A 25,635-nucleotide genomic window follows, 5' to 3' on the forward strand; every position below is an offset into this window, starting at 1 on the left:
CTGTGTACAATATCTTAGTTGATATAATCAACCTAATTTCTAAGAATTAATTATTAGATAATATTAAAAACCAGGTTCAGAATAATTGGTTAGGCTTAGGTGACTAATTTTTTTGCTTTATTTTTAATTTTGGATATTTGTTAACATTAAAGATCAAGAAAATATTGATTATATGGACAATATTACATTTAATACTTAACCTCAATATTTCATATAAGATATTGAAATATAATTTTAGCATTTTAATACTTATAATAACATAAGCTGAGATTTTGATACTTGTCATAACATAAGCTACTTGTACATTTTCTCATCTTCCCTACATTCTCATATCAGAAGCTAAGTCTGAAATTTAAGGAACATTTCCAACCACTTCTAAAAAATAGTATCATATATTACAGTTAGCTCCTGTACTATCCCATTTATCTCTGGCTCTCTTCACTAATTAACATAGATATATATTTACTTGTTTATGTTCTCTCTCCTCCATTAGATTGTAAGCTCCAGGATATTAGGGACCTTGTCTCTTTTGTTCACTATTTTACCCCCAAGATTTTTACACAAAGGCATGACAAAAAGGCAAATGCTAATGCTTAATTAATACTTGTTGAATTAATCAATGACTGAATGCAAACCCAGGTTTTATGCCCCCTCTTAGTGTCTCTTCCAGAGTTTGACTATATTTTTAGACAATGTGATTAGATCTTTCTTTCCAGTGGCTTTCAAACATTTTGATCACTCCCCACAGAAATACCTTTTACATTGCAGTGCTTGTGTGTGTGGTGTGTGTATCTGAAACAAAATATTCATGAAACAATATTATTATCTTATCTCCAATGAACCCTGATGATTAGATTTCTAAGATATTCTATTTGTTTAAAAAATTATGCTGGTATTGAAACTGACTTCATGACCCACAAACTTGCACTTTGTGAAACACTATTTTAGGCCAAAATGCCAATAGAAATGAACCACATTAATCTTTGATTATGTGGAAGGAACACATGTATCCTAGTCAGCACTGGATGGCATAATAACATCATAAGGGTATCTCTTTCTGAACTTCCTACCCTTCAGCCACTTCTAGAACCCTATGTATGGATACCACTTCCCATACAGGAGACTTTCAGGAGCTGGAAGGCCTGAAAAAGAGTGAAACATTTCTCTTCCAGATCTCGTCAGTGAGAAGTTGAGAAATTATGTAAATTTGGATTTGGATTCAGCTACAAAGTGATATACTAATTTTTTTTCATATAATTCTCACCACAACCATACAAATTAAGAATTGCTACCCTCATTTTGCAAGTAAAGAAACTGAGGCTCAAGAGGTCAAATGACTTGCTCAAGGTGACAGAGCTAGTGAACAGCCATTCTTAACTCACTTCTCTTCAAATATGGCCCCTACCTTGGGGAGACAGGCGCATGATGTAGAAGTTCTTGGCAACCAGAGGCAGCTCCTCTGGTCTGGAGGTTCCGGACACTGAAAGTAGGGCGGCTCCCCAAAACCTGAATAGCCCCTGCTTCCTCCTATGGGCTGTGAAAGCAAAGGGACACAATGTTACCTCACAACTTTCTCCCCTTGCCCAGTCTGTCTGTCACTGCTCAACACCACTCTGCCCTGTCCTTCTATCGTGCCAGGGGAAAGACTGAGGTATTTAAAAAAAAAAAAAAAGTGAACATTTATTGCTGCACATATTGTACACTTCACCATGTGGGCCCCTCACGTGTACAGCCCCGTGAGCTAGGAAGGACTGGTTATTTTTACCGCTCAGAAATTACCCTTAACTCACCTAAGGTCACACTGTCTGGAGCCCAAAGGAAAGCTCAGAATCCAGCTCCTGGGTGACTGCATTTTTTTCACTATACTCATAGTGAAATTTTGCCCAAGTAGAATCTGATTTTGGTTATTGTAAAACAAACACTCCAGTCCCCGTTACCAAATCCCACCATCATGAAGGCGAGTGTTGTGGCTTGTGGGTGAATGTGCCAGTCACGTTTGGAGAAGTCCTGGGATTCTACCCTCTCCCACTTCCTCTTGACCACCTTGTTTCCCGCTTTCTTTCTGGTCCTACAACTGGGGTAAAGCCCAGGGCGGTGGGAAGCGTCCTGGCCCACTGTCAAACTGGGCATGCTCAGTGGCGGAGCAGGTTGGGCCTGGCCCGGGGAGCCGGGGCGCTCGCGCCGCCGCCCGGAGTCAGTGCGCGCAGCTGAGGGGCCGTCGCCCGGGTCAGAGGACGCGGCTGCTCCGCTCGCCCGCCCCGCCGGACGCGGCGCCGCCCGCCCCCTGCAGCCTGTGCTGCAGCTGCCGGCCACCGGAGGGGGCGAACAAACGTCAACCTGTTGTTTGTCCCGTCACCATTTATCAACTCAGCACCACAAGGAAGTGCGGCACCCACACGCGCTCAGAAAGTTAAGCATGCAGGAAGTTTGGGGAGAGCTCGGCGACTAGCACAGTCACCCGGGCCACGCGGGGCGAGCGCAGGCGGCAAGAGCGCAGGGCGGCGCGGCGTCCGTCCCTGGAGCGTACCCCGGCTTTTTCTCGGAGCGGCGCTGTCCCTAGGTCGCTAATCCCAAATGCACCGGCTCATCTTCGTCTACACTCTAGTCTGCGTAAACTTTTGCAGCTATCGAGACACTTCTGCAACTCCGCAGAGCGCATCCATCAAAGCTTTGCGCAACGCCAACCTCAGGCGAGATGGTAAGAGACTCACTTTATTTTTTAATGTAAACGATACTCATGTTTGCTATTGTTGTCGTTGTTCTTTCTGGAATTTTTTCCCCCTTCTTTATGAATGTTCCATGAGAACCCAGGCTGAATGCGTTGTTTGGGGAGGGAGGTCTTGTGCCTGACCCCAGTCCTGAGAAAGCCCCTTCTTCCGGAATGGGACTGAGGAATGTGGGACGCACACGCTGGAAGGGGATAGGATGAGTCAGGTGGCTCATCTCCTTGTACCCTTGAGAAGTCATTTTGGTGTCCAATGGGTCTCTGATACCAGGATGCGGTGCCTCATCCCGGAGTTGGAGAAAGTTGCAGGCTGCGCCGCCCCTCGGTCAGGCTCTTAACCTTTTAAACTTGTGGTAGGTGTAGGGGCTAAAAAGTGGCTGTCTCTGGGCGACTTATTTTTATTTTTATTGTTTTAGTGGGGAAGAGGGAATGACACGTTTCGGTCCAGCAGTTGTATCTGGAACAGAGTGAGAATTTATTTATATATTATTTATTTTTAGGAGATGGCCGTGTGCAGCAAGCATATTGCCATTTCCGTCCCCTAAGTGACTTTCCTTGGAGTTCAGCGTGGCTCAGAAACTCAGAAGCCAGGAGACTAGGACTTCTGGGCTTTCATCTGTACCACAGGGGGTCCAGGCTTCTGCTGCTAGTTTCCTTGCATAGAAGGCTTTCCAGCTGTTTGCAAGGAGCAAAGCTTGAGACAGCTGTCCTAAGAAAGGTCTCAAGCAAGCTTGTTTGTTTTCCTTTACTCTGGAAGACACCTGGGTCACTGGGTCCAGAGACTCTAAGTTGAGTTTATTTACTTTCTGGGGCCTCCACCTACATCTCAAGTTGATTTATCCTTCAATTCTCACTGCAGCTGATGTACCCAGCAATTTACAGCTGTTTCTGCCATGTACCTGAACTGACCCATAGGTTTTTGGTTTTTGTTTTTTCCTGCATCAGTATTCTTCTTTCCTGCCAGCTTAAAGTTATAACACATCCCACAGGGAGACCACACCAAGCTATTCTTGATGGCTTCACTGTTTGAGCTAGCAACATGACCGTCTTACTTTGTAAATTAATATATTAGCCCTCTTACTGCCTTATCAAATTTTTTTCTTGGTATGTCCTTAATTTGGACTTGACTGAAGGACTTTTGGACTTTGAAGGAAAAACAAAACTTTATTGTATTTTCCAATGACAAGTAGACTGTGGATTTCAGTGTGTACAAGTCACCTGTAGTAGTGTAGGTGTGTGGCGGGAGAAGCCACAGAGAGTCATCTTAACATTATAACTGTGTTTTTATGTAAAATATTACAGCAGTACATTTTTGATAAACCTCTATCTTAGTTAAGGCACAAAATTTTCTTACTAAACTTAAGAAAAGGTTTAGGCTCAAGACCGAACTTTTATGGTCTTTTGTTTCATGCTTTAGTGTTCGCACTAGGGACAGATCTTCTCCTAGTTGATTTTTAGGATTTGTTCGTGTTTGTACTTTATATGTCCTTTTAGCTGCATAGAGTAAAATTCCACTTATAATTTGCATGACTTCATAGCCATAATTTTGTAATCTTTAGTCTCTGAAGTATCAGTTACAAGAAGTCAAGGACAGAAAATGAAAAATATGTAACCATTGCCCATTTAACCCAAGATTCTGACTAAAACCAAGTCATGCAGTTTAGCATTTTTTTTGGGGGGGGGGAAGGAATAATCTGAACTTGGTTTCCATTGTTAAAACTCTAGGCTATATGGAAAGTGCATTGTTTCATCAAAATTTTAAAAACTACCCTGGATTTCTTATTTCTTCATATTTTAGTTAAAGCTATTTTGCAAATACTCTAATAGTCTACATACACACATGTACACACACATTTTGATTAGATCTTATTGCTTAATATTTTTCTCAATGCCGTCTTACAAATAAGATTAGGAAAGAGGAAAAGGTAGTTAGACATAAAAAATTGTTTTATATACAGTGAAAAATGTTGGCAATTGTAATGAGTTGTTAGTTTGGGAAACTGAGAATTGTAACTTTTTCTTAAATAAGCATGCATTCTCCAAGAGGGGCAGTATTGTCCCCAAGAGGGTGAAATTGGAACTTAGTGGGTGAAAAAATCTTAGATATTGTAATGGTTTGTATTTCTCCAAAGGGCTAGCATGTATGAACAGATAATACTGTTCTGTGATGTTAACGTTCTTAGGGAGGGAGAGTGATTAAAAAAAAAGTCCAAAAATGGCTCTTTATTGGGGTGATGGGTTAGTGATAGTGAGAAAAACGTTGAGAAACATTGCCATAGAGTCTTGGTGAAAGAATAAGAATAAAAAGTCTTTTAAAAAGGCTAGACAACATCTGGAAGATCTTAATGGCAATAGTTGAGCTGACAGAAAGAGGTAATAACTTATTAAATTAAAATTTTGTTCTGATTCCAAACGTTAACAACTTGCTCTCCCAAATTTCCCTAATGGCTCATCGAAGGAGGCAATATTCTTGCATGTTTGACTATCAGATTAAGATACTATATAAAGTTGAGAAGAATATGCACATGGAATATAATCAGGGGAAAAATGGAAAATAAAAGTTTCCAAACATTAATTTAGGATCTTTATAAAATCTGGCTCTCAGAATGCAAATGGTAGGATATCACAATAAAAAGTTAGATATGACTCTTGAATAGAAGTTTTAGAAACCATTATCTGATGATGGACGTGTCTTCACACTTGAATACCATCCATTTGTTCTGCCAGCCTTGTTAGGTGCTGCCTAATGTTGAGGTCAGGGAGGGAACAAAGAGGACAGGTATCCTGTCCAGGGATTGAGGTATATTGGATCCTGTCTAGCCTGATACAAAAAAACTTGCTTTTGATCTACTGTGCTGAATAACTTCAGATAACTGGAGTAGCTAAGAAAGAAGGTGGACATAACATAGAGTTAGGGTTACTAAATGGTAGTTTCATTCTACCCGTTATAGGAGGCTTCTTGCAGCTGTCTCCTGGCCTTCCAAAACTTTCCATCACAATGTATTCTTGTTCTAAAGGGATATCTGCAGAGCCCTTCTACTTGCAGAATGGCTAAAGGTGGCCCAGTGGTGAAGCGTGGTTGAATTTGGCCCCTCTCTCAGGGAGGAAATGAGGTTCTATAGCTAACAAAGATTAAAATATAATAATTCACAATACTTAATTGAATGTTTAAACTTTCTTATATTGTATTTATTATTTATTAATCTTGTTCAAACTGGGTGATTTTTGATACTCATTCCTGCCTCTGGGCACAAAGCAAATCTTAATTTCCCAATAGCATCCACATATTCTTATTTTAGTGCCTGTGCAGTTAGTGCTTTTGTAATAATAACTGGCCACAACTAAGTGTTGCTCAGCATGTGAATCAAGAAGTGTAAAGGTAGCAATTAACTGACAGTATTACTTACTTATTTTAAAATCTAACTAGATAGAACTTCTTGCCTAGAGGGTTAAGAATACAGATGTACTCTTCATCTTCTTGACCTTTTGTAGCTTTCAGAAAGTATGGGTGTTGGTGGTAAACAATTCTGAATTTAGTTCTGTTTGGATAATACACCAATACTTGAATCATCTATTATGTTATCGTTATCTAGTGATAGGCCTGCAGTTTTAGTAATTGTGCTGTCTTAGATTTTAAAGTAATCAAGCTCCTTTCTTAAATAATGTGGCTTTCTATTGTCATTTTTGATGACAGCCCATTGACTTTAGTGCAGAGATCAGAGCTCATAGGAAAGGCAACACAACAGAGGACAATATAAACAAATTATTTTTAAAGTATCTGAAAGCTAAGAATCAGATCAGTGACTAAATCTTATGTTCTTCTGTGTTTATATTTTTTGTTCAACTCTAACGGTATTAAAGCCTCATAATCTTATAAAGCATAGTGGTAATTACATATTTTAAATGCAACATGGCTTTGACCCAACACTGTAAGTAAATACTATTTAATATATTCTTTTAAAGAGGAGATTAGCCAGGTGTCTTTACACTATATACTGGAGGATGCCACTAGGTTTTGAGTTACGTTAATGACCATTGTGAGTTCATTGAACGACAGTAATTTTTGTCTACAGGATTTTCTTTTCAGTGAATGAAAGCAAAGCTATATTGTTTCAGATAATTATTCAAACAATGGAGCAGAGCCCACAGAGTCACTGATCTCTAATGACTAGCCATAGTGTAAGCCTGCCGTCACGGAAGACAGTGAGCATGTGTGGTCCCAGAGCCCCATCATTCTAAGAGTCTAGAAGGATATGTGTATTTCTGTCTCTGTCCTTGAGAGCTGAGTCATAATGTAAATCATCTTCCTTCTGGAACTTACTTTTGAACTTTCTTTGCTAATCTGATTAGTGTAAAAAGGCAGTTCTGGAACACCTTAATAAAATCCTTCCTTTTATTAAAATAGGAAAATCTTTTAGGTGAACCAGGTGTAGGACATTTCTAACTCATCTATGCCATGTCATTTAGGAAATACATTGATCTTTCACAAAAGGATCAATGTGATTTGAGGGTGGAAGTGAGTTAGTGTCTGAGCTACCTGGACTCTTTCAAGGTTTTCTCTTTTAAGGTCATTCTTTACTTGACTTGGACTGTCTTCTAAACACACAGAGTGGTATAGTGGACACTGGAGACTCAAAAGGGAGAGTGAGAGGGCTTGAGGGATGAAAAATTACCCATGGAATACAATGTACACTATTTGGGTGATGGGTGCACTAAAAGCCTGGATTTTACCACTATTAGATATATACATATAACTGATTTCAACTTGTACCCCCTAAGTCTATTAAAACAGTAAAGAATATCACCGTAAGTCCAGGAAAAAAAAGGGTGAAAGGTAGCAAAAATAGTTCTTTATCCCAAGCTCTGCTGCTCACCCCTGCTATAACTATTATTCATTTATTCAATGATTATTTTTTTGCATCTCAATCTGCCATACCCTGTTCTGGAAGCTTAGTTATTTAGCACAATATGAATGAAATATACATGGTTCCTGCCTTCTTGGAATGTATAGTCTAGTGGAAAATGTAGACAAGTAAGTAGTCAGTTCCAGTGTATTGTATGTATCTTTCAGATGTATTCTGGAAAGTGCTAAGATTCTCTACAAGTGCCTTAGAGGGCAGTGTGCAGGTATGGAGGAGGCTGAACATGTGTAGCATGAGGTTCTCCACCCTTTCATCAACAGAACAGCTACACGTGTACGTCCACACTTCTGTCTCACACATTGGAGTTCATCATAAGATTTTTATTTAAAAAAAGAGAATATTTTGCAGTTAAAGTGTGAAAGCTCTTTATAGTGTGATAGGTGTTTCAATGGAGGTGTGGGAATTCACAGGAGCACCTAATATAGGACTTGAGGGATTGGGAGAGGCTTCCTGGAGGAAGTGGTGTCTAAACTGAAGAATGCAGGATAAATAGGGGTTAAGAAGTTGGGGGCAGTCAGGAAGGAGGGAGAATTTTCTCAGTGGAGAGAATGGCCCTGGCCAGATTTGGAGATGAGAACGCAGGTGAGCAAGTGTCCACTAGTAAAAGGCATGAGAAATGTTAGCGAGTTTGGCCACTATGCTGAGGGCAGTGGGAAACCATTGAGAGATTTAATTTGGAGGGAAACGTGACCCATTCTGTGTTTGAATGCGGAGGGTTTGAATTTCTGAGGAGTCAGCCAGTATTCAGAGCCAGTCTTCCTACACCCTCACTGCCTGTGGGACACTGACAAGACTGAATTATTTCATTTTCAATATGATAGTGAAGGATGTGAATGACTTTCTTAGTCCAAAAGCTCCAGATCCGTAGTGCCTAGTGCCTCACTGTATCCCTGAGGTCTCCCCACCTAGGCAGCTGAGGTCTCTGCAGCTCAGCACGGCAGCTATTAACCGTATCTGAGGTCTCAGTAAGGGAAAGTAAATGGTGAAAGTAACCTGTCTAGCGTTTGACAACATTTTAAGTTAGTTCAAATGTCTGCATTCAGAATTAATGCAATTTAAAAGGGAACATTTTTAGATTAACTTTTACATGAGGGACAGTTTCAGCAAAAAGCTACAGGGGGATAATATATAATAGATAAAAGAAGAGAATCTAAGACAAAAGCTGAAGCAAAAATGTTCTGCCTCCCCATACAGTATTTTAGGACAAAATGTAAGTCAGAAATAAAGGAGTGAGCCCACAGGACAACCCCAATGTGCACAAGTGCACATACAGGAAGAAATACTTTCTTCTGATTTTTTTTTCCCCAGAACAAGAATGAAGGATGCCTTGTTTCTTACAAATGTTGGTGATTCATATGATAATATATTTTTTCCCTCATCTACACCCTGGTATTCTGATATCTATGTATTAGCTTTAAAATTGATAGATTAATACTGTCTTGTTTTGTGATTTGTGGGGTGTGCAGTTTAGTGGGTTTTGTGTGATTAGGAGGCGGGGAGTTCCGTGGAAACACCATAGCATGGGCATGTGAGCTGTCTTTCATCATGAGGAGTGATCTCTTCTTAGACTTTAGATTTGGCACTTGAGCACTTTTTTGTAGAGTGTATTTATAAAGACAGTTTTGGATGAAGTATTTTGTCTATAAAATGAACCAAACATGATTTGAAGCCTCACATATTAGACTTCTTTTAAAATTTTATTTTATTATATATTTACTTTTGGTTGACATAAAAATTGTATATATTTGTCATGTACAACTGGTTGTTTTGAAATATGTATAAATTGTCAAATGGCTAAATAAAGCTAATTAACATATCCATTACCTCACATATTTATCATTGTTTTGTAGTGAGAACATTTAAAATCCACTTTCTTAGCAATTATCAAGAATACAATACATTGTTATTAACCATAGTCACCATGTTGTATATATTAGGATTCTTTATTTTTAAAATTTGAAATCCAGCATTCCTTCTCTGGACTGAAGGAGTTCAGGGACACTTGCTGGGTGTGAGCTGTGAGCAGGGGTTGAATGAGCTGCATTGGTTCTGAACAAGTCATTTCAGACCCACTATGAGAAGATATTGACAAGTTCTACATTTAAAACATTTAATAAGCAATATAGCAACCTCTTACTTTTACAAAAGTTAGCTATTCAGAGACCTCAGCTATATAAAATGCAACCAAATGAAATAACAAATAGGCAACAAATCCGCTTAAAAGCTAAAATCAGTGTCACAAAATGTATAAATGAGTTTGTAAGGATCATGCGGTAGGCACTGAAAGACCATATGTCTTTACTTTGCATGTTATTCCGTCACACTGGTTTATGTGGCTCTCATACCCACAGCAAATAGGAGTGTGGTATTAGAATAGAGAAGAAGACTGGTTTGAGTTATTCACACTATTAGCACTGAGAAATGACAGCTGGTAGTTTTCCTGCTTCCTCTTGTATTTGTAGGCCTTGAAAAGCTTCCATAAGACCTAAGCAAGCCCAGCTGGCTTAGGCTTCTTATTGAATAAGGTGAAAATAGTTCCAACCTGTCTCTAAACGTCACTAGAGAGTTACTATATTATAGCTCAGTAAAGTTGTTGATTTTTAACAGATTGTCCTTGAGCCATAAAGAAAGTTCAGATTATGTTTCTGAGTTCACCAGGTTCATAAGCTGGAAATGGTACTAGTTTAAGTATATATGGATTTCAACCAGAAATTGACAATGTTTACTATGAAAACCTTGTGGAAAGTAATGATTGTAGCCTTGATGATAATATTATTATCATTATCATTATTATTATTATCATTCTTCTAGTGGTAACTAATAGATTTGTGTTAGTCAATAAGGAGGTGAACGGTGATTTTACTGGCCCTTTGGATTAGACTCTTTTGGGTACAGAATCCTCGATAACTTGAACGAAGACAGAAAACACATCTACCAAACTTTCGTACTTAAGCTGAAAAAAATAGTTAAATAGGTTGGATCAGAGGGAGGAGTTGGCAGGCTTTTTTTGTAAAGGGCCAGATAGTAAATATTTCAGGCTTTTTAGGTCATATGGTTTTGTTGCAACTACTGAACTCTGCCATGACAGCATAAAAACAGCCATAGAGAATGCAGAGTCAGACTGTGTTTGGGTCAGTGCAAGTCTGAGTGTGCCACGCTCTTGACCCTTCTCTTTTGCACAGTTCTACCTCTTTCTAACTCCTTTAGCTCTGTGACCTAAATCCACAGAGTTTAATAGTCATCTATCTTTAAACCTTCCCATCTTCCTGGCTCCATCCCTTCAGCCAGCAAATATGTTCAAGTTTCTTCCCACCGTCCCACAACATAGACAAGTTATTTTTCTATTTCTCTTCACTTTCTCATCATTTAAACATCCTCAGTCTCACCACAACTCAGTGTCTCTACCTCATCTCCTCTCCTGTATGCATTGTGATTTGAAATCATCCCCACTGCTCCACTGAGCTGCTCTGGTGTAGTTCACTAGGATTTGTAGTGTCCTCGGGGATTGGCCCATCTCTCTTTGAAATGCCCTGTCCCCTTGCCTTGACGCTGCTCCTCCTTTGTCTGAGCTACTCCAAGATGACAAGTTGGAAATGGTGATAGAAATGAAGCCAAAACTAACACAGGACTCATTGCAGGTTCTTTGGAAAAGCAAGTGGGAGAAAGCCTTAAAAAGCATAGTTTATGTTTTATTCTTTCCCTGTTGTCATTATGGATAGGGAAAGAAGTAGGAAAGATTTTTAGAATGTAATGGGAATACTGTTAATGTATAAAAAAAGAACATTCCAAGATAAAAATAAAGTCATATTATAACCTATCAAGTTACACAATTGCCACATTTTTTGAGGACAAAACATAGTCTTTTTTAAATGGGAGGATATTTATAACTATAGAAATATGACATTGAACACATACATAATTTTTTTTTGGTTGAATACCCTTTTGTTTTTTTGTTTCCTTGTCTGAGTCTTCCTGTCTGCCCTATAAATATTGGTATGTTTTCTAGGGCTCTGACCTCAGACTTCCCACTTTTTTCTTACTGCTCCTCTCTGAAAGATCTTAGTTTATCCAGGGTCAGTTGTTACTTATGTGTACATGACCCATACATCTCCATTTTTTTCTTCTGCCTGTTTACTGAGCTCCAGAATTGTCCTCCTTTTATTTCACTACTTGAGATCTACAATGGTTGATCCCATTGATAATTAAAATAAACTCTCCAATTTGGTAAATAACTGTATGAAATAATTAGTTTTTAGAATATTAGGTTATTCATTCAATGGTGAATTTCTTACAAGTAGTAATCCTTTTTTGTTGCTGTTCTTCCAGACACATCAGAATTGTTTTTGAATGAACTGTTGAGTGAACATAAAGATCAGGTGTCACATTTTAGATAGAGGAATTACACCACTCTGTGTAGACTTTCCTGACTCCCAGCCCTCTCCAGGTAGAACTGGCTCCTCCTTCATTTATCCCACTTTTCTATCATAAAGCCTACAATAGTGCTTGTTTATTCACATGTATGATGTCTCTGGATATATATATATACAGTGTGTGTGTATATATATGTATATATATATATATATACACTAACTGTGTTTAATACAACTGAGCGTCCTTATTGTACATTTCATTGGCTGGCACATAGGAGAAGCTTAATAAGGTTTGATGAATCAGTAAATCAGTCAGTGTCCTCTTTTAATGTCAGATCTTTGGCCTGGGTGAGCCCTCTCACTGTCAGACTGTAAGCAAACAGGAGAATTCTGTTTTAACTCTTAATGTAGCGTGGCTGTCAGATTTCTGCCTTAATCGTCTGGATGGTGGTTATATTATTGAACAGGACAGGGAATATAAGAGGAAGAGCAGATTAGAGAAAGTCACAGAGATAGAAAATTGATTTGGGGACACTTTAATCTTTAGCAGCTTGTATAACATTCATGTGGAGAAACATAGAGGTAGGAAGGCAAGAAAGAAACACATATTTGCATGAAATACATGCACAGTGAACAGGAAGTAAATAACTATGTATTATGTTTTTGAAGTAAGTGGGATTCATGTTTGTGGGATGATAATAATACGTTATATTTCTTAAGTGCTTTTAACATGGCAAAGTGCTTTCATACCTGTTATAAAAGGTGGCTTAGTGTGAAGAACTGGTTATGTTTCCAAAAGGCTTTGCTGAGAATCCCAAGATTATACATGCTTTTACACTGCCACCTTAGGCATAAGCATGATATTTTGGGTTAATTTTTGACCAGTATTAATGAAATGTGGAGAATTTTCAACTGCCTCAAAAAAAAAAAAAAGCAAAAAGAAAAACCAACAAAACTTCACTCATAATTCCTGCTAGAATAGATTCTTTTTGGTATACCTTTTCAGTATTAGTATTTAAGTACTTTTACACAAAATTCATGCTATGTAATAAAGGGTTAAAAAAAAGAAGTGGAAGTAAATTAAGGAACAGGAAACAAGTCTTAAGAGTCAGTTTGGATGATAGACTTTAAGGAAAAATTAATGTATCTTCATTCTGCTTATAAGTTTATCTATGGAAGAACACAATGTTTACACTCTATGTTATTTTACTAAGGATAAAACAAAAGAGTTGTTATTGAATATAAAAGCATTCATTTGCTATAATAACAAAAACTTCATTGACAAAGTTGGCTAAACATGAAATTAAAGGATTTTTAAACATTTGTTAATTGAAAAAAAACAAACTAAAATGGAGTGAGAACTACTTGGAATTTAGTTTAAGTACAGTGTAGGGGGGATTATTTAAATATTTTAGGAAGAGCCACTGTGACCTATAATGTTTTGATTCTTTAGTTTACTACTTTTCAACAAAACCAACTGCAATAAACATACACAGTATCCATTTATTCAACAAGTATTTATTGAGTACTGACTGCATGTAAAGCTCTAGCTAGATGAAGCACTATAGAGCCGAAACAGTTAATCCTAAGGCATAGTCTCTGCTCTGTTAAAGATTACACTTTGGCTGAAGAAAGAAAATATGTATGTGAATAAATATAGGGCAAGGAAGTGCTATATGAGAGCCACCGTTATGTGGCCTAGGGATTTTTGTTTTTTAAGAACCCTGATTTCAAGATTCTGTCCGGTTGATCAAACTATAACTGTAGATTATCCATCTTAATATTGGTTCAGTAAAAAAAAGTTTATATTGTTTGAGTTTTTGTTGAGCACAATATTATTTGAAGATGAAAGACAAATCTCTTCTAATTAAGTTGCTACTATTATTATTATATTAGTTAAAACTTGAGCAGAAAAATAACATTTAATTGTAGGACTGGGAATTATACTTTCTTGATTTTCTTTTGTGTGTTCAGATTTTAGGCTAAATACTCCCGAATCATAAAAGCAAGTATGTAGACTCAGTTGTCAACCCAGTATGACTTATTATAACTTTCTATTAATAATATGTATATGCAATATGATTATTTGACCACTGGATGGCAGTAGACAAAGACAGCTTTGTACATCGTATTTTTTTTTTTTTCCTCCCTCGTGGTTGGGAATGTAAATTAAACTAGTCTCATATTTTCCACATACATTGAAGAAAATAATCTAGGAATAATGGGAATCTATCATTAATCTCCAACTATTCTATTCTGTATGATGTCAATAAATTTTAGATATAAATAAAACATGTTGAGACAATTTAGGTGACTGTTTTACTGCTTTGTACTCTTTACACATCCAGTTTGTATACATATGTAAAGTTCGTGAAAGTCCAACTTAGAAACACTGATTAGTTGAAAATAACTTTTTGAATAACAGTTGGATGTAGCCATGAGTTAACAAATTTCCTTTGGACACATGACTAGCTAGTTGGCCACTCTAAACTTGCAGGAAGCCCCTGACGACTCCTTATTACTTGCCAGGTTTATCAAAAATAAGTTACCTGGGGGGATAACGGCATTATTACCATTTTAGAAGTGAGAAATCATTGTCTCAAAATGTTGCGGTATCTGAGATCCTAAGGAAACATGAGCAGAGTGGCGGCCATGTGGAAATGTAAGAACATGAAACCTTCATCTCACTACCAAGATGCTGAGCAGTTACCAGTGATAGGGGTGCAATAGCCACATCATTGCTGCACATTAATAATTAGGTTGTGTTCATCCAGCTTTAATAAAAATTGCAAAGTGTGTACAAAATTGACCATTTTTAGTGAAAGCTTTGGGACAGATTAGAAAACAGTGTTTTGGGGTTTGTACTAGGCTGAATAGTGGCCCCTAAAGATACCATGTCCTAATCCTGGAACCTCTAAATGTTACCTTAAATGACAAAGACTTTGCAGATGTGATTTACTTAAGGATCTTGAGATGTGGAGATTATTCTGGATTATCTGAGTGCCCCGTACGTGCAGTCACAAGTGTCCTTAGAGGAGAGAAACAGAGGGAGATTTGACATAGGCAGAAGAAGAGACAGCTGTGCGACCACAGAGGCAGAGATTTGAGTAATGCAGCCACAAGCCAAGGAATGCCAGCAGCCACAAGGAGCTGGAATAGGCAAGGTGGGCTCTTCTCTGGAGACTCCAGAGGGAGTATGGCCCTGCCAATGTAGCCAGCTCTATGAACAAATTTCAATGACCCCTATATTTATTTTTAATAATGCTCTACCTTTAACTACTTGACCTTTTGAGTTGTTTCTCAGAAATGGTGAATTTTCTGCAAGACAAAGGAGTTGAGATTCTAAAGGCCCCTGGGAAGATTTCCTGACACCAAGACTTACCATCCATCAGAGCAACTTGCCCCATGCATGTAGCCCCTTGTTAATGTCAACAAAACCTGCCAAAACACATGTAAGCCCTTGTTAATTTCTCCTCTTTAAAAAGCCCAGACTCTCCTTTAGTTGGGGAGATGGATTTGACGCTGTTTCTCCTGTTCTCTCAACAAGACATCTTTCATATTAACATTTTCTTTTTTCTTGGGCAGTCCTCCTTGTCTCAATAATTGGCTATCTGTTCAGTGAGTCAATGGACTTAGGCCTAGGCTGAAACCCCCTTGTGGTTTCAATAACACCAACACCTTGATTTTGGCTCATTGAAACTGATTTCAGACTTTCAGCCTCCAGAATTGTAAGAGAATAAATGTGTGTTGTTTTAAGCTGGTAAATTTGTTACAGTAGTCACAGGAAACTAATACAATCTTTGATATGAAAGAGAATAGTTGAACTGCCTAGTTTGTTGAGTCCAGTTTTCCAGCCATTATAAAATGTCATTGGCCAGTAAATTTACATTGATGGTTTAATGGTGCATTTAGATTTCTGCCCTTGAGAGTTTTCTGTTAATAGTAAGAAAAGCCTCACTTCTCTCCTAGCTCTGTATCAGAAAGTTTAAAAAATTCTGGCTCCAAGTTTTAGCTACTTTTCAAATAAGATTAAGTCCTTAGATAATGATAATGGTGTTGTCCTACTTCATTATATTATAGTTGATTCTTAAAAATTTCCATTAACCAACCGTGTCATTTATTCATTTGTTGGCTTATGTGTTTTTTATTTTTTGTTCCATAAAGGTTTAGTGTAAGTTCACTATGTGTCTACTTCTATACTAGGTTCTAGAGCTAAAGTGTTGCAAGTGATGTGATAATTATTTTTTAAATTAACTAATTAATAATGTGATGATGGCTAACATTCACAGCATACTTATTAGTGCTCAGAGTATGCTGATGTAATATGATATATGTAAGTATAATACAATGATGACAGTATATGGCATCCGGTAGGGGTAGGTTCCCACCTTGCACCCTGAGCTGCTGGGACAGACTACAGCCACCGTTTACCCTGAACTGGAATAAGTGCGCTGAAAAATGGATGAATGAATGAATGAATACAAATTATCAAATTATTATAAAATAAAAATTCATAAAGTGTAAGATAATCATACGAGTGCATGACAATGATCTATGCCAAACAGAAGCACTGCTTGAGCCCAACGGTATTTGCTCTTGTTTGTTTTTGGATTGCATGGTAGGAGGAGCTGTGCCTTACGGTGTTTGCTTTGCAAACATTTACTCCTTGATTTAACCCACTGTGACTACAACCACTGTCAGTCACTGATTCACAAAAAATTGGGTACATGATAATCTTACTTGTTTTTATTCATCTTCTTCAGATGTATGTGTACCTCACATGTATGTTAGTGTTTAATATTAGAAGTGATTGCATCTCTATTTAGAAGTTTAGTGATGTTTCTGTGACTGGAAATATGCCATAGGAACTTAACTCTTGTATATATCAACAAGCCTATGGTAAAATTAGTTATACCAAACATCCTTTTACGAAGTTGAGGTTTCCAAGAACCTATCATCAACATTTAGTGAATACTTGCTATATCTAGATGAATTATTTACAAATATTAAGATAATTGGAATTTTTGAGTTTAGGGTAGAATCAGAGAATTCCAGATGAATTTCTGAACCCAGGGCTCTTAGCTGAAATTGAACCCAGTTCTTACCACTCTAGGCCATCATTGTCCAAGAGAAATATAATATAAGCCAATGTTATTTTTAAAATGTTAATTAGTAACCACATAAAAAAGTAAAAATAAATGTGCGAAATTAATTTTAATATATTTTATGTAATCCAATATATAGTCCAAATATTATCATTTCAATGTTTAATAAATATTTTAAAATTATTGAGATTTCTTTAAATTTTTTTTTATCATACTAAGTCTTCAAAATCTGGTATGAATTTTACACTCACAACATATCCTATTTTAGACTAGCTGCATTTCAAATATTCAATAGCCACATGTGACTAGTTGTTGCCAATTTGGAGAGTTGCAGCTCTTAAGATCACTTATTTAGAACAACACAAGTTATTATTGGTCTATTTCCAACATAAAAAAATTTAATTTATGCAAGCTATTTCTCTCCTTTTTCAATGTGCTAAAATCTACGGAGTCACTTTTTAAGGAAATTAACAACTCAGCACGGGCAACTTTTATGTGGTTTATATTTTGTTTTGTTATTATCACAACATTGGTGCAGTCGATGTTTCTTGTTACTTTCATGTATTATCTTTAAAAAACCCCAACAACTTATAGTCATCTAATAAACTTACAGTCAACCAGGCTACTCACTTTTTATACCAGGTGCAAAATTTCTGATATTTCAGAAGTTTCTTATGAAAACAGTAGCTGGCATGAATGGAAAAAACTGTTTAACCAGCATTGATATTCCTTTTCATTTACAACTTAATTTGACTTAGGCATTGATAATGTTGTCTTTTATCACTTGACCATTTTTAAAAATTACTCTTTCTGGCTAAGTAATAAAAGATTTGTGAATAATAGAATCCTGTCATCTGTTGGGGGTTTTAACCTATTATATATATTTGATACAGAGTTTTACTAAAGTGACCCACATCACCTTGGATTTAGAGGCGTTGGCCAGCATACATTTTGGAGTATGACTTTTTAGGAAAATTAAATGTTATGAAAACTGTTATGCATTTTAAAATTTCAGACCGTTTGCTTACTCTGTGACCTAGAATTTAAAGGTGATTCCTAAAAATTATTACAGAAATATAAATTATTCTTACTTTTGCTAAGTGACATATCTATACCAAGCTTTTAGTCACTGTTGACCTGGCCTTTAATTTGCTTATAATTTGGGCAAGCGAAAGCATTCTATCAAGTAAAATGGCTTGTGAGGGTGTCCTGTTTTTCCTTAAGTGACTTCAGAAACATCTCATTGGATTGTGTTCCAATGACAGGCTCATATATAATGATGTTCTGTAAAACTTTCATTGCTGCAAAATTTATTTCTCCTATTTGTGGAGAATTCAACCTCAGTTGTCCATTTTGATGTCTTATCACATGAAGGGCCACAGCACAGTGTACTGAGTTGTCAAAACAAGCACACAAAAAACAAGGACACAAAATCAGAAAGGCTTGTTCTAAAGAAGAAACTCCTTGAGATCAGACTCTCCTCAACAACCCTGTATGTATCAGAGCACAGCATTACTCTAGTGTTATTGAAAACATTTTATTCAGAAGTCACTTTTTGTTTTTCAGCAAAGAAGTGGTTTTAAAAACAACTACTTTTTTAGTATGCCTTGGTGCCTGGTGCGCACCGTACTCACTTACTTCTATCTAGAATTATATCATTTGTTTTCATTTGTTTATGTTCTGTCTTCCTGCAAGAATATAAGCTCTGTAAGGATAAAGACTTTGTCTCTTTTATTCCCTACTGTATCCTTTTTTATGTCTCTTTTATTCCCCACTGGCTCCTGGAATAGTACCTCGTATATAGGAGGTACTCAGTAAATACTTGCTGAATGATTGAATGAACAACAGCAGAGTGTAGTTCAAGTGAAGCTCAAACTTGTAGCAGGAGGAAAATGTCTGTGGGAGCAGAGGTGGACGAACTTTGATGCCAATGAGGTTTAAGCTTCAGGCCCACTTACTTGATTACCCCCTTTCCAGGCCGTATTACCTATTTTTATATTCATAATTTGGTGTTCTTTTTCTTAAAGAAGGCATCCTACACTGTATAAGAAGCGTCAGACTCCACAAATCTAGATCATTCCCTGGTATTATGGTCCCTATCTTGTCTTCAGTCTGCTCTGAAGAAATGTGGAAACAAGTGAAAATATCAGATGAACACATTAATGCAGTTGCTCCAAGAGCAGGATTAACCACATTGTCTAGTTTGATATAAAACATCCTGACTGACTGATGCCCTCAGTGATTGTGGTGCTCTCGTGTTACATCTGTGGAACAAACTTCTGCTTCTGCCATTGAAACACATATATTCCAAATTTTTGTTGTATTTGTTCCCAAACATACGTCTTCCAGCTGTACGTGCTAAAGTAATTACATAATTTAATTAAATATTGTGTGACACAGCAAAACATGATGTAAAAAAGAGAGTTGTCTCTATAAATATTTAATTCAATGCTTTATCCAAACTTTAATGGTGAGTTTGCTTTTAAAAAAGTTGTTGAGTTAGTGTATTAGTCTGCTTGGGCTGCAATAGCAAAACGCCACAGACTGGGTGGCTTAAACAACAGACATTTATTTCTCATGATCTGAAGGCTGGGAAGTCCAAGATCAGAGGTGCTGGCAAATTTGATTTCTGGTGAGACCCCTTTCTGGCTAGCAGATGGTCGCCATCTTACCATGTTCTCACGTGGTCTTTCTTCCTTGTGCATGTGGAAGGAGACATCTCTGATGTTTCTTCATCTTCTTACAAGGACACCCCCATCCTATAGTATTAGAGCCCTGTCCTTATGACCTCGTTTAACCTTAATTATTTCTATAAAGGCCCTATCTCCAAATATAATCACAGTTGGGGTCAAAACCCCAACAATGATTAAGTCTGTAACAGTTAAGAGTTATGAGTGAGACAGTTAGTTAGGAGTGAAACAACTGAACTATGCTGCAAAGAATGAAAATAAAAGTAAAATAAGTCTAAAAAGCCTGAAGGGTTCCATATATAAATTGCTTCTCATGTGTCTTTAAGTTTTTCTCTACTTTCAAGAAAGAGAAATTGGAAATTATGGATAAGATATGGACATGGTTTATGCAAGAATGTTTTGTTTTGTTTTGAGACAGATTCTCACTCTGTTGCCTAGGCTAGAGTGCCATGGCATCAGCCTCGCTCACAGTAACCTCAAACTCCTGGGCTCAAGCAATCCTTCTGCCTCAGCCTCCCGAGTAGCTGGGACTACAGGCAGGCGCCACCATGCCCGGCTAATTTTTTCTCTATATATTTTTAGTTGGCCATATAATTTCTTTCTATTTTAGTAGAGATGGGGTCTCGCTCTTGCTCAGGCTTGTCTCGAACTTCTGAGCTCAAACGATCCACCCGCCTTGGCCTCCCAGAGCGTTAGGATTACAGGCGTGAGCCACCGTGCCCGGCCAAGAATGATTATAAATAATTTATCAGTATAAGTACTCAAAGAAAAGGCCTTTGCAGTTCATCAGAACTTGATCATAGATGTGTACATTTACATGTGTTAAGCTAAAATAAAATGAAATTTTAAATTAATCAATACAGTACTATTTCAACTATGTTGGATAAGAGTGTTTCTAATGTGTGTATGGCAAAAAAAATAATGTCTTAAAAAGGTGCATGTATTGTATTGTACAATGTAGAATTTAATTTATACCAACAGAGGTTAATGAAATTAATTAACTTGAAAATCTAGCCTGATGAGGGACTGTACAGAATAATGATTAAGAGTAACAAGACCTCAGCTGAAATCCTGCCCCTACCACTTGCTAGGTATGTATTCTTAGGAAATTACTCAAGCCCTCTCAGTACTCAGAGCTTAAGTAACAACAATAAAAACAACAACAACAACAAAACTACCTGTATTATAAAGTGTGGAGATTAAATAGTCCCTGTATGCAAAGCACTTAGCATGATATCAGGGAAACAGCACTTAATAAATGGTAGGGCATTTAGATGTCTACATTAAGTTGTTGAGTGGATTAGGGGTATTTTCACATTTCCACATTTTTTCAGTGTATACCTTAAATGATAAAAGTTGTATCTAACCATAAGTAGTAGTAACAGCTATGTCTACAATACACTGATATGATGACTTCATAGACTCACTAAATTTTAGAACTCGAAGGCTTCTTATAGGTGGGCCAGCCCATCTTCTTGATTGATGGTTGATAAAACCATGACACACAGTGGTGCAGTGACTTCCCTAATGTCACACAGTGGGTCAATGGCAGCATCAGGATTTAAATACAGATTTTCTGACTCTCATCAGTCGCTTTTTACAAAGTATTGCAGATACTGCCTGTCTATTATTAGATGAGACATTCACAATCTCATTAAGATCCATGATAAAATTTAAAGAAAATGGCATCACCAACACTGAATTTGTTGTATTATCAATGTCTGCCTTTTTTCCTCTAAAGTTGTATTCAGTTAGGACTTCTTTGTGGTAAATATAATGGATGTAATTATTTTAACATTTAAAAAATAGTGATAAGAATTGAGATTTTGTAGGGTTTTTTTTCTTTTTTGGCTGTTGCCTTTAATTTTATTCATAATCTTAACCTCCAGTGTTCCAGTTGTTGCAATATATTCAAGTTAAAGTTGTAGGTGAAGCAAGTTTGCAGCCTATTCCCTCGAGACTTGACTTTTCAGGAATCTGCTTGCTGTATATAAAAGCATGAATCTAAATAAACTTGGAAGCTAGATGACACTCATTCCTGACTTGTCAATCGGAGTTTTCTTTAATGTCTAAAAGCAATATGTATGCAAATTTTAAGAAAAGGGACAGAAACTCAAGCTGCCTTAAATAATCTTAACTGCATTTGAAAAGTAGACAAATTGGTTTTATAGTGTAACCAAGGAAAAAAATTTAAATCCTTTCCTGGTTTTTAAGTATTGCTTTGGAAGTTAGTTTCTCTTGATTCATCAGTCATTTACTGAAAACCTGTTATATGCCTGGCACCTTAGCTGCTAGAGACTTGGTATAATAGTAAAAGAGACTTGATTCTCCACCCTAATGTACTCTGGAGACTCTCAAGGCCAGTAGATTATTGCACCAAGTGAGTGTTGTGAGAAAAACAGGACTAAGGGAACACCAAGGAAGGGCTTCTATCCCAGAATCTGGAGAGGATTAAGTCTTCTCTGAAGAGCTTGGATTGCCCTAAAATGTAAATGGTGCCTCCAAGGATAGAAATAGGTAGGTTAAACCAGACCTTCAGCTGCCAGAGTTTATATTGTCCCGGAGACCAAAATCAAATAAGAATTCCAAGAAACACAGAATTTCTGCTTTATTCTACAGGCATTGGCTCAAAATCCCTTTCTAATTCATGTTTGCTCCCCTCTAGCATGTTTAGAAATGTGTAGGCTAGACATAGATATTGGCCATAGTTTTATTATAAATCTTCATATCTAATCAGTGGTTTTCTAAAACAGGCCCAGCAAACAATTTCTGATACGAAGGTGGTCCTTATATCAAAGAGGTAGTTACAGCTTCCTATCAACATTAAACAAATAAACCCAAAGCATATGAAAATATAGCAGACCTTTTAAAATTTCAGACTTAATAGAGAAAACATTTTTTCTTACAAACTATTAATGATAATATCCCATTCTTATGTCCTGAAAATACACACTAGAAGGAAAATCTCCATAGCTCCCTGAAAATAACCAGGCCCTCATCTTTCAATGAGCTGTGGGAGTGGTAAGTAACAGCAAACAAACCTCAGAGACAGTGCTTTCAGAGAGCATCTCTCTTCCCTGGAACGTTCACCGGGGTTACAGAAATTATTAACTGGCCTCGCTCAGGACACCCTGAGTGCAGGTGGCTTTGAAACCATAATGGACATGCAGTACCATGGCCCACATCATTGCTCCTTGATGCATGTTGAATCCCAAGAAGGCACTGGCCATGTTGGGGTGACTTATGAGCTGTCCTGTCTGCATTTTCTAGAGGATATTAAAAGAGCGACATCACTTCCTGTAAGCCCTCTCCCTTGTTCTAGTCACAAAGAAGTTCTTAGGGCCTTAGGATTTTCTAAAGTGCTATCAGTCACCTCTCAAGCTCTCATTCAGCCAAATCAAGAATTTGGAAACATGATGTTAAGAGAACTCACAGAAGACTTGACTACCCATTGATTTATTTGACAGATAACTTACTGAGCATCTTCTGTTAGTAAGGCTCTGTGCTAGGTAGATGAGATGGAGATTAAAAAATCTATTAGATCATCTCTGGAGATATATATATACACATGCACATATATGCAAAAAATATATATATAGTTCATATATTATATATATTTATAATCATATACATACATGTACCCAGATGCATGATACATATTTTAACATGTTTATGTACAGGCACACAAATCTATACATACTTACATGTTCAGATGTATTGTGTGTTATGTATATTATAAAGATGTTTGTGTATGAAATAAACATATGTAGTATCATTAAGATGGTAGTGTTAATTAATATGGTAAATGTGAAAACATGATACTGGAATAGTCTAAATGGGGAGGGTCACCAACCCCAGAAAGTTAGACATCCTTTTATGGAACTGAAAGTGGTACAAACCAGACTATAAAGATGATATATTACTTTCCTTGGGTGCTGTATCAAATTGTCACAAACTTGGCAGCTTAAAACAACAGAAGTGTATTTTCTCACAGTTCTATAGACCAGGAGTCCAAAATCAGGGTGTCGGTAGGGACACCTACAAAGGCCCTAGGAGAGGTTCTTCACCTTCTGGTGGCTGTTGGCATTCCTTGGCTTTGGCTGTATCACTCCAATTTCTGCCTTTATGGTTACGTTACCTTCTCTTCTGTGTGTGCCAAATGCTCCTCAGCCTCAGTCTTATAGGGAGACTTGAGATTGCATGTAGGATGATCCATGATAATCTCTTCTTCTCAAGATCCTAAACTTAATCACATCTTTTGCCATATAAGGTATTTTCACAAGTTCCAGGTATTAGAATGTGGACATATTTTTGAGGGGAGTGGGTACCATTCAACCTACTATACCTTTAAAAAAGCTGAATTTGGGGAGTTCATTACAGGCTAAGAAACAAAGGTAAGCAGAGAAGTAGGGCAAGAAAGAGAAAGTGTGTTGGGTAACAAGGAGGAATGTCATCAGGAAGCAGCATAAGTTGTGTCCAGAGAAAAAAAGAGATGGAAGCCAGCGAAGACAAAGTGGGCCAGGCCACGGAGGCCCTTCGCTCCTGGGCAGCCGTGTTAGGATGAATTGGAGAACCAGGGAGAATCATCAGACAGCAATTTATGAACATAGCCCAGGTGAGACCTCACAAAATAGCTATTAGCTACGAGAGTAGAAAGGATAGGAGAGATTCCAGCAGTAAAATCGATAAACAGTATTGATTGGTTTTAGATTCCATCTAAGAGAATTCCAAATGCCTGGATAACTAGGAAAAGTTTGGGACATTAACAATAGGGAAATAATAAGGCAGAACCGATTGCTGCATTCAGATGTGTTGCTTCAGTTTCCAGTACAGCATCCAGAGGGGGATGCAGTTAGAAATGGAGAGTTAGTCTCTGGAAAGTGCTTGGCATTCAAGTTACCTACATTGAAGGGTGAGGCTCCCAAAGGGAGAAAGGGAAGGGGAAGAAGAGAAGGTCTCTAAAGGTATAGTCTTGGCAGACTCCTTCCTTTAGAGGTTTAGTGAGAGAAAAAGAGAACTAGCATTTTTGTTTCATTCTGTTTCCAAAAGTGCACTTTCTGAGCACATTTTAACACAGAGCATGGTTGATGGGCACACAGGATTGTTGGATTTACAGGATTTTTCATGCACTAAGTGATTGCATGTGAGCTCAACCTCTTTGTGTTGTCTCTGCCCAAATACTGATCTGTGAATCTGCTATGTTTCTTTGCATTTTGTGCTAAAGTAATTTTCTTTAATTAGAACCTTATTAAAGCAACATGGTTATATTTGCTCTTTGTTTTATGGTAATGACCGATAAACAAAATGCTAATTGGCATTACAATTTTGTGCTGTATTTGTTCAGATATTCAAATGGTTTAATTAGGATTTAATTTGCACACTAGCCTGAGTAGTTGTCTATACTGATATTTCTTTTGGCTTTTCTTGTTCAGACAGAATTGTTTATTAATATGTGGCAAGAGCTCAAAGCTTTGTCACTGTGTGCAGTGTTAATGCTGGTTTCCAGGGAAGAGAGTTTTCTGTACTAATCAAGGAAATATGCAGTTGATTCAAATGATGCCATTGTGTGTAAAGATTTTGTTGTTTCAGGTGAAACATCACTGGATTATCCTGCACCCAATTGAAAGCAATAGCTTCTACAGGTAACTTTTGTGCCAGTCTTTAGTGTTTGTGATTGGATTGTTGTCCTAGAAACTTATTTCTAGTTCAGTCTGGATCCATATAAGCTTGTTTTTTCACCACTTATCAGACAGTAATTTCTCCTGGGGCAGCTGGTGCTTACCTTTTCCTGTTTACTGTCTGTTACTTTTACTCATTTTACTT

The 25,635-nt window shown here is 37.4% G+C and overlaps 1 protein-coding gene across 2 annotated transcripts in view; it reads left to right on the plus strand.

The window, feature by feature from the left end:
• Window positions 1-2,147: 2,147 nt before the first annotated feature.
• The window catches only part of PDGFD (platelet derived growth factor D), a 236,114-nt gene continuing 212,626 nt past the window's right edge, over window positions 2,148-25,635 (plus strand). For both annotated transcript variants that reach the window (XR_006736360.1, XM_045556810.1), the window contains exon 1: window positions 2,148-2,698. Coding sequence is in view for 1 of the 2 variants with exons in the window: in XM_045556810.1 (XP_045412766.1) it covers window positions 2,575-2,698 (124 nt within the window). In the remaining variant the exon portion in view is untranslated. The remainder of the gene's footprint in view (window positions 2,699-25,635) is intronic.

Source organism: Lemur catta, chromosome 7, assembly GCF_020740605.2.
Source record: "Lemur catta isolate mLemCat1 chromosome 7, mLemCat1.pri, whole genome shotgun sequence".
NCBI classification, from domain to species: Eukaryota; Metazoa; Chordata; class Mammalia; order Primates; family Lemuridae; genus Lemur; species Lemur catta.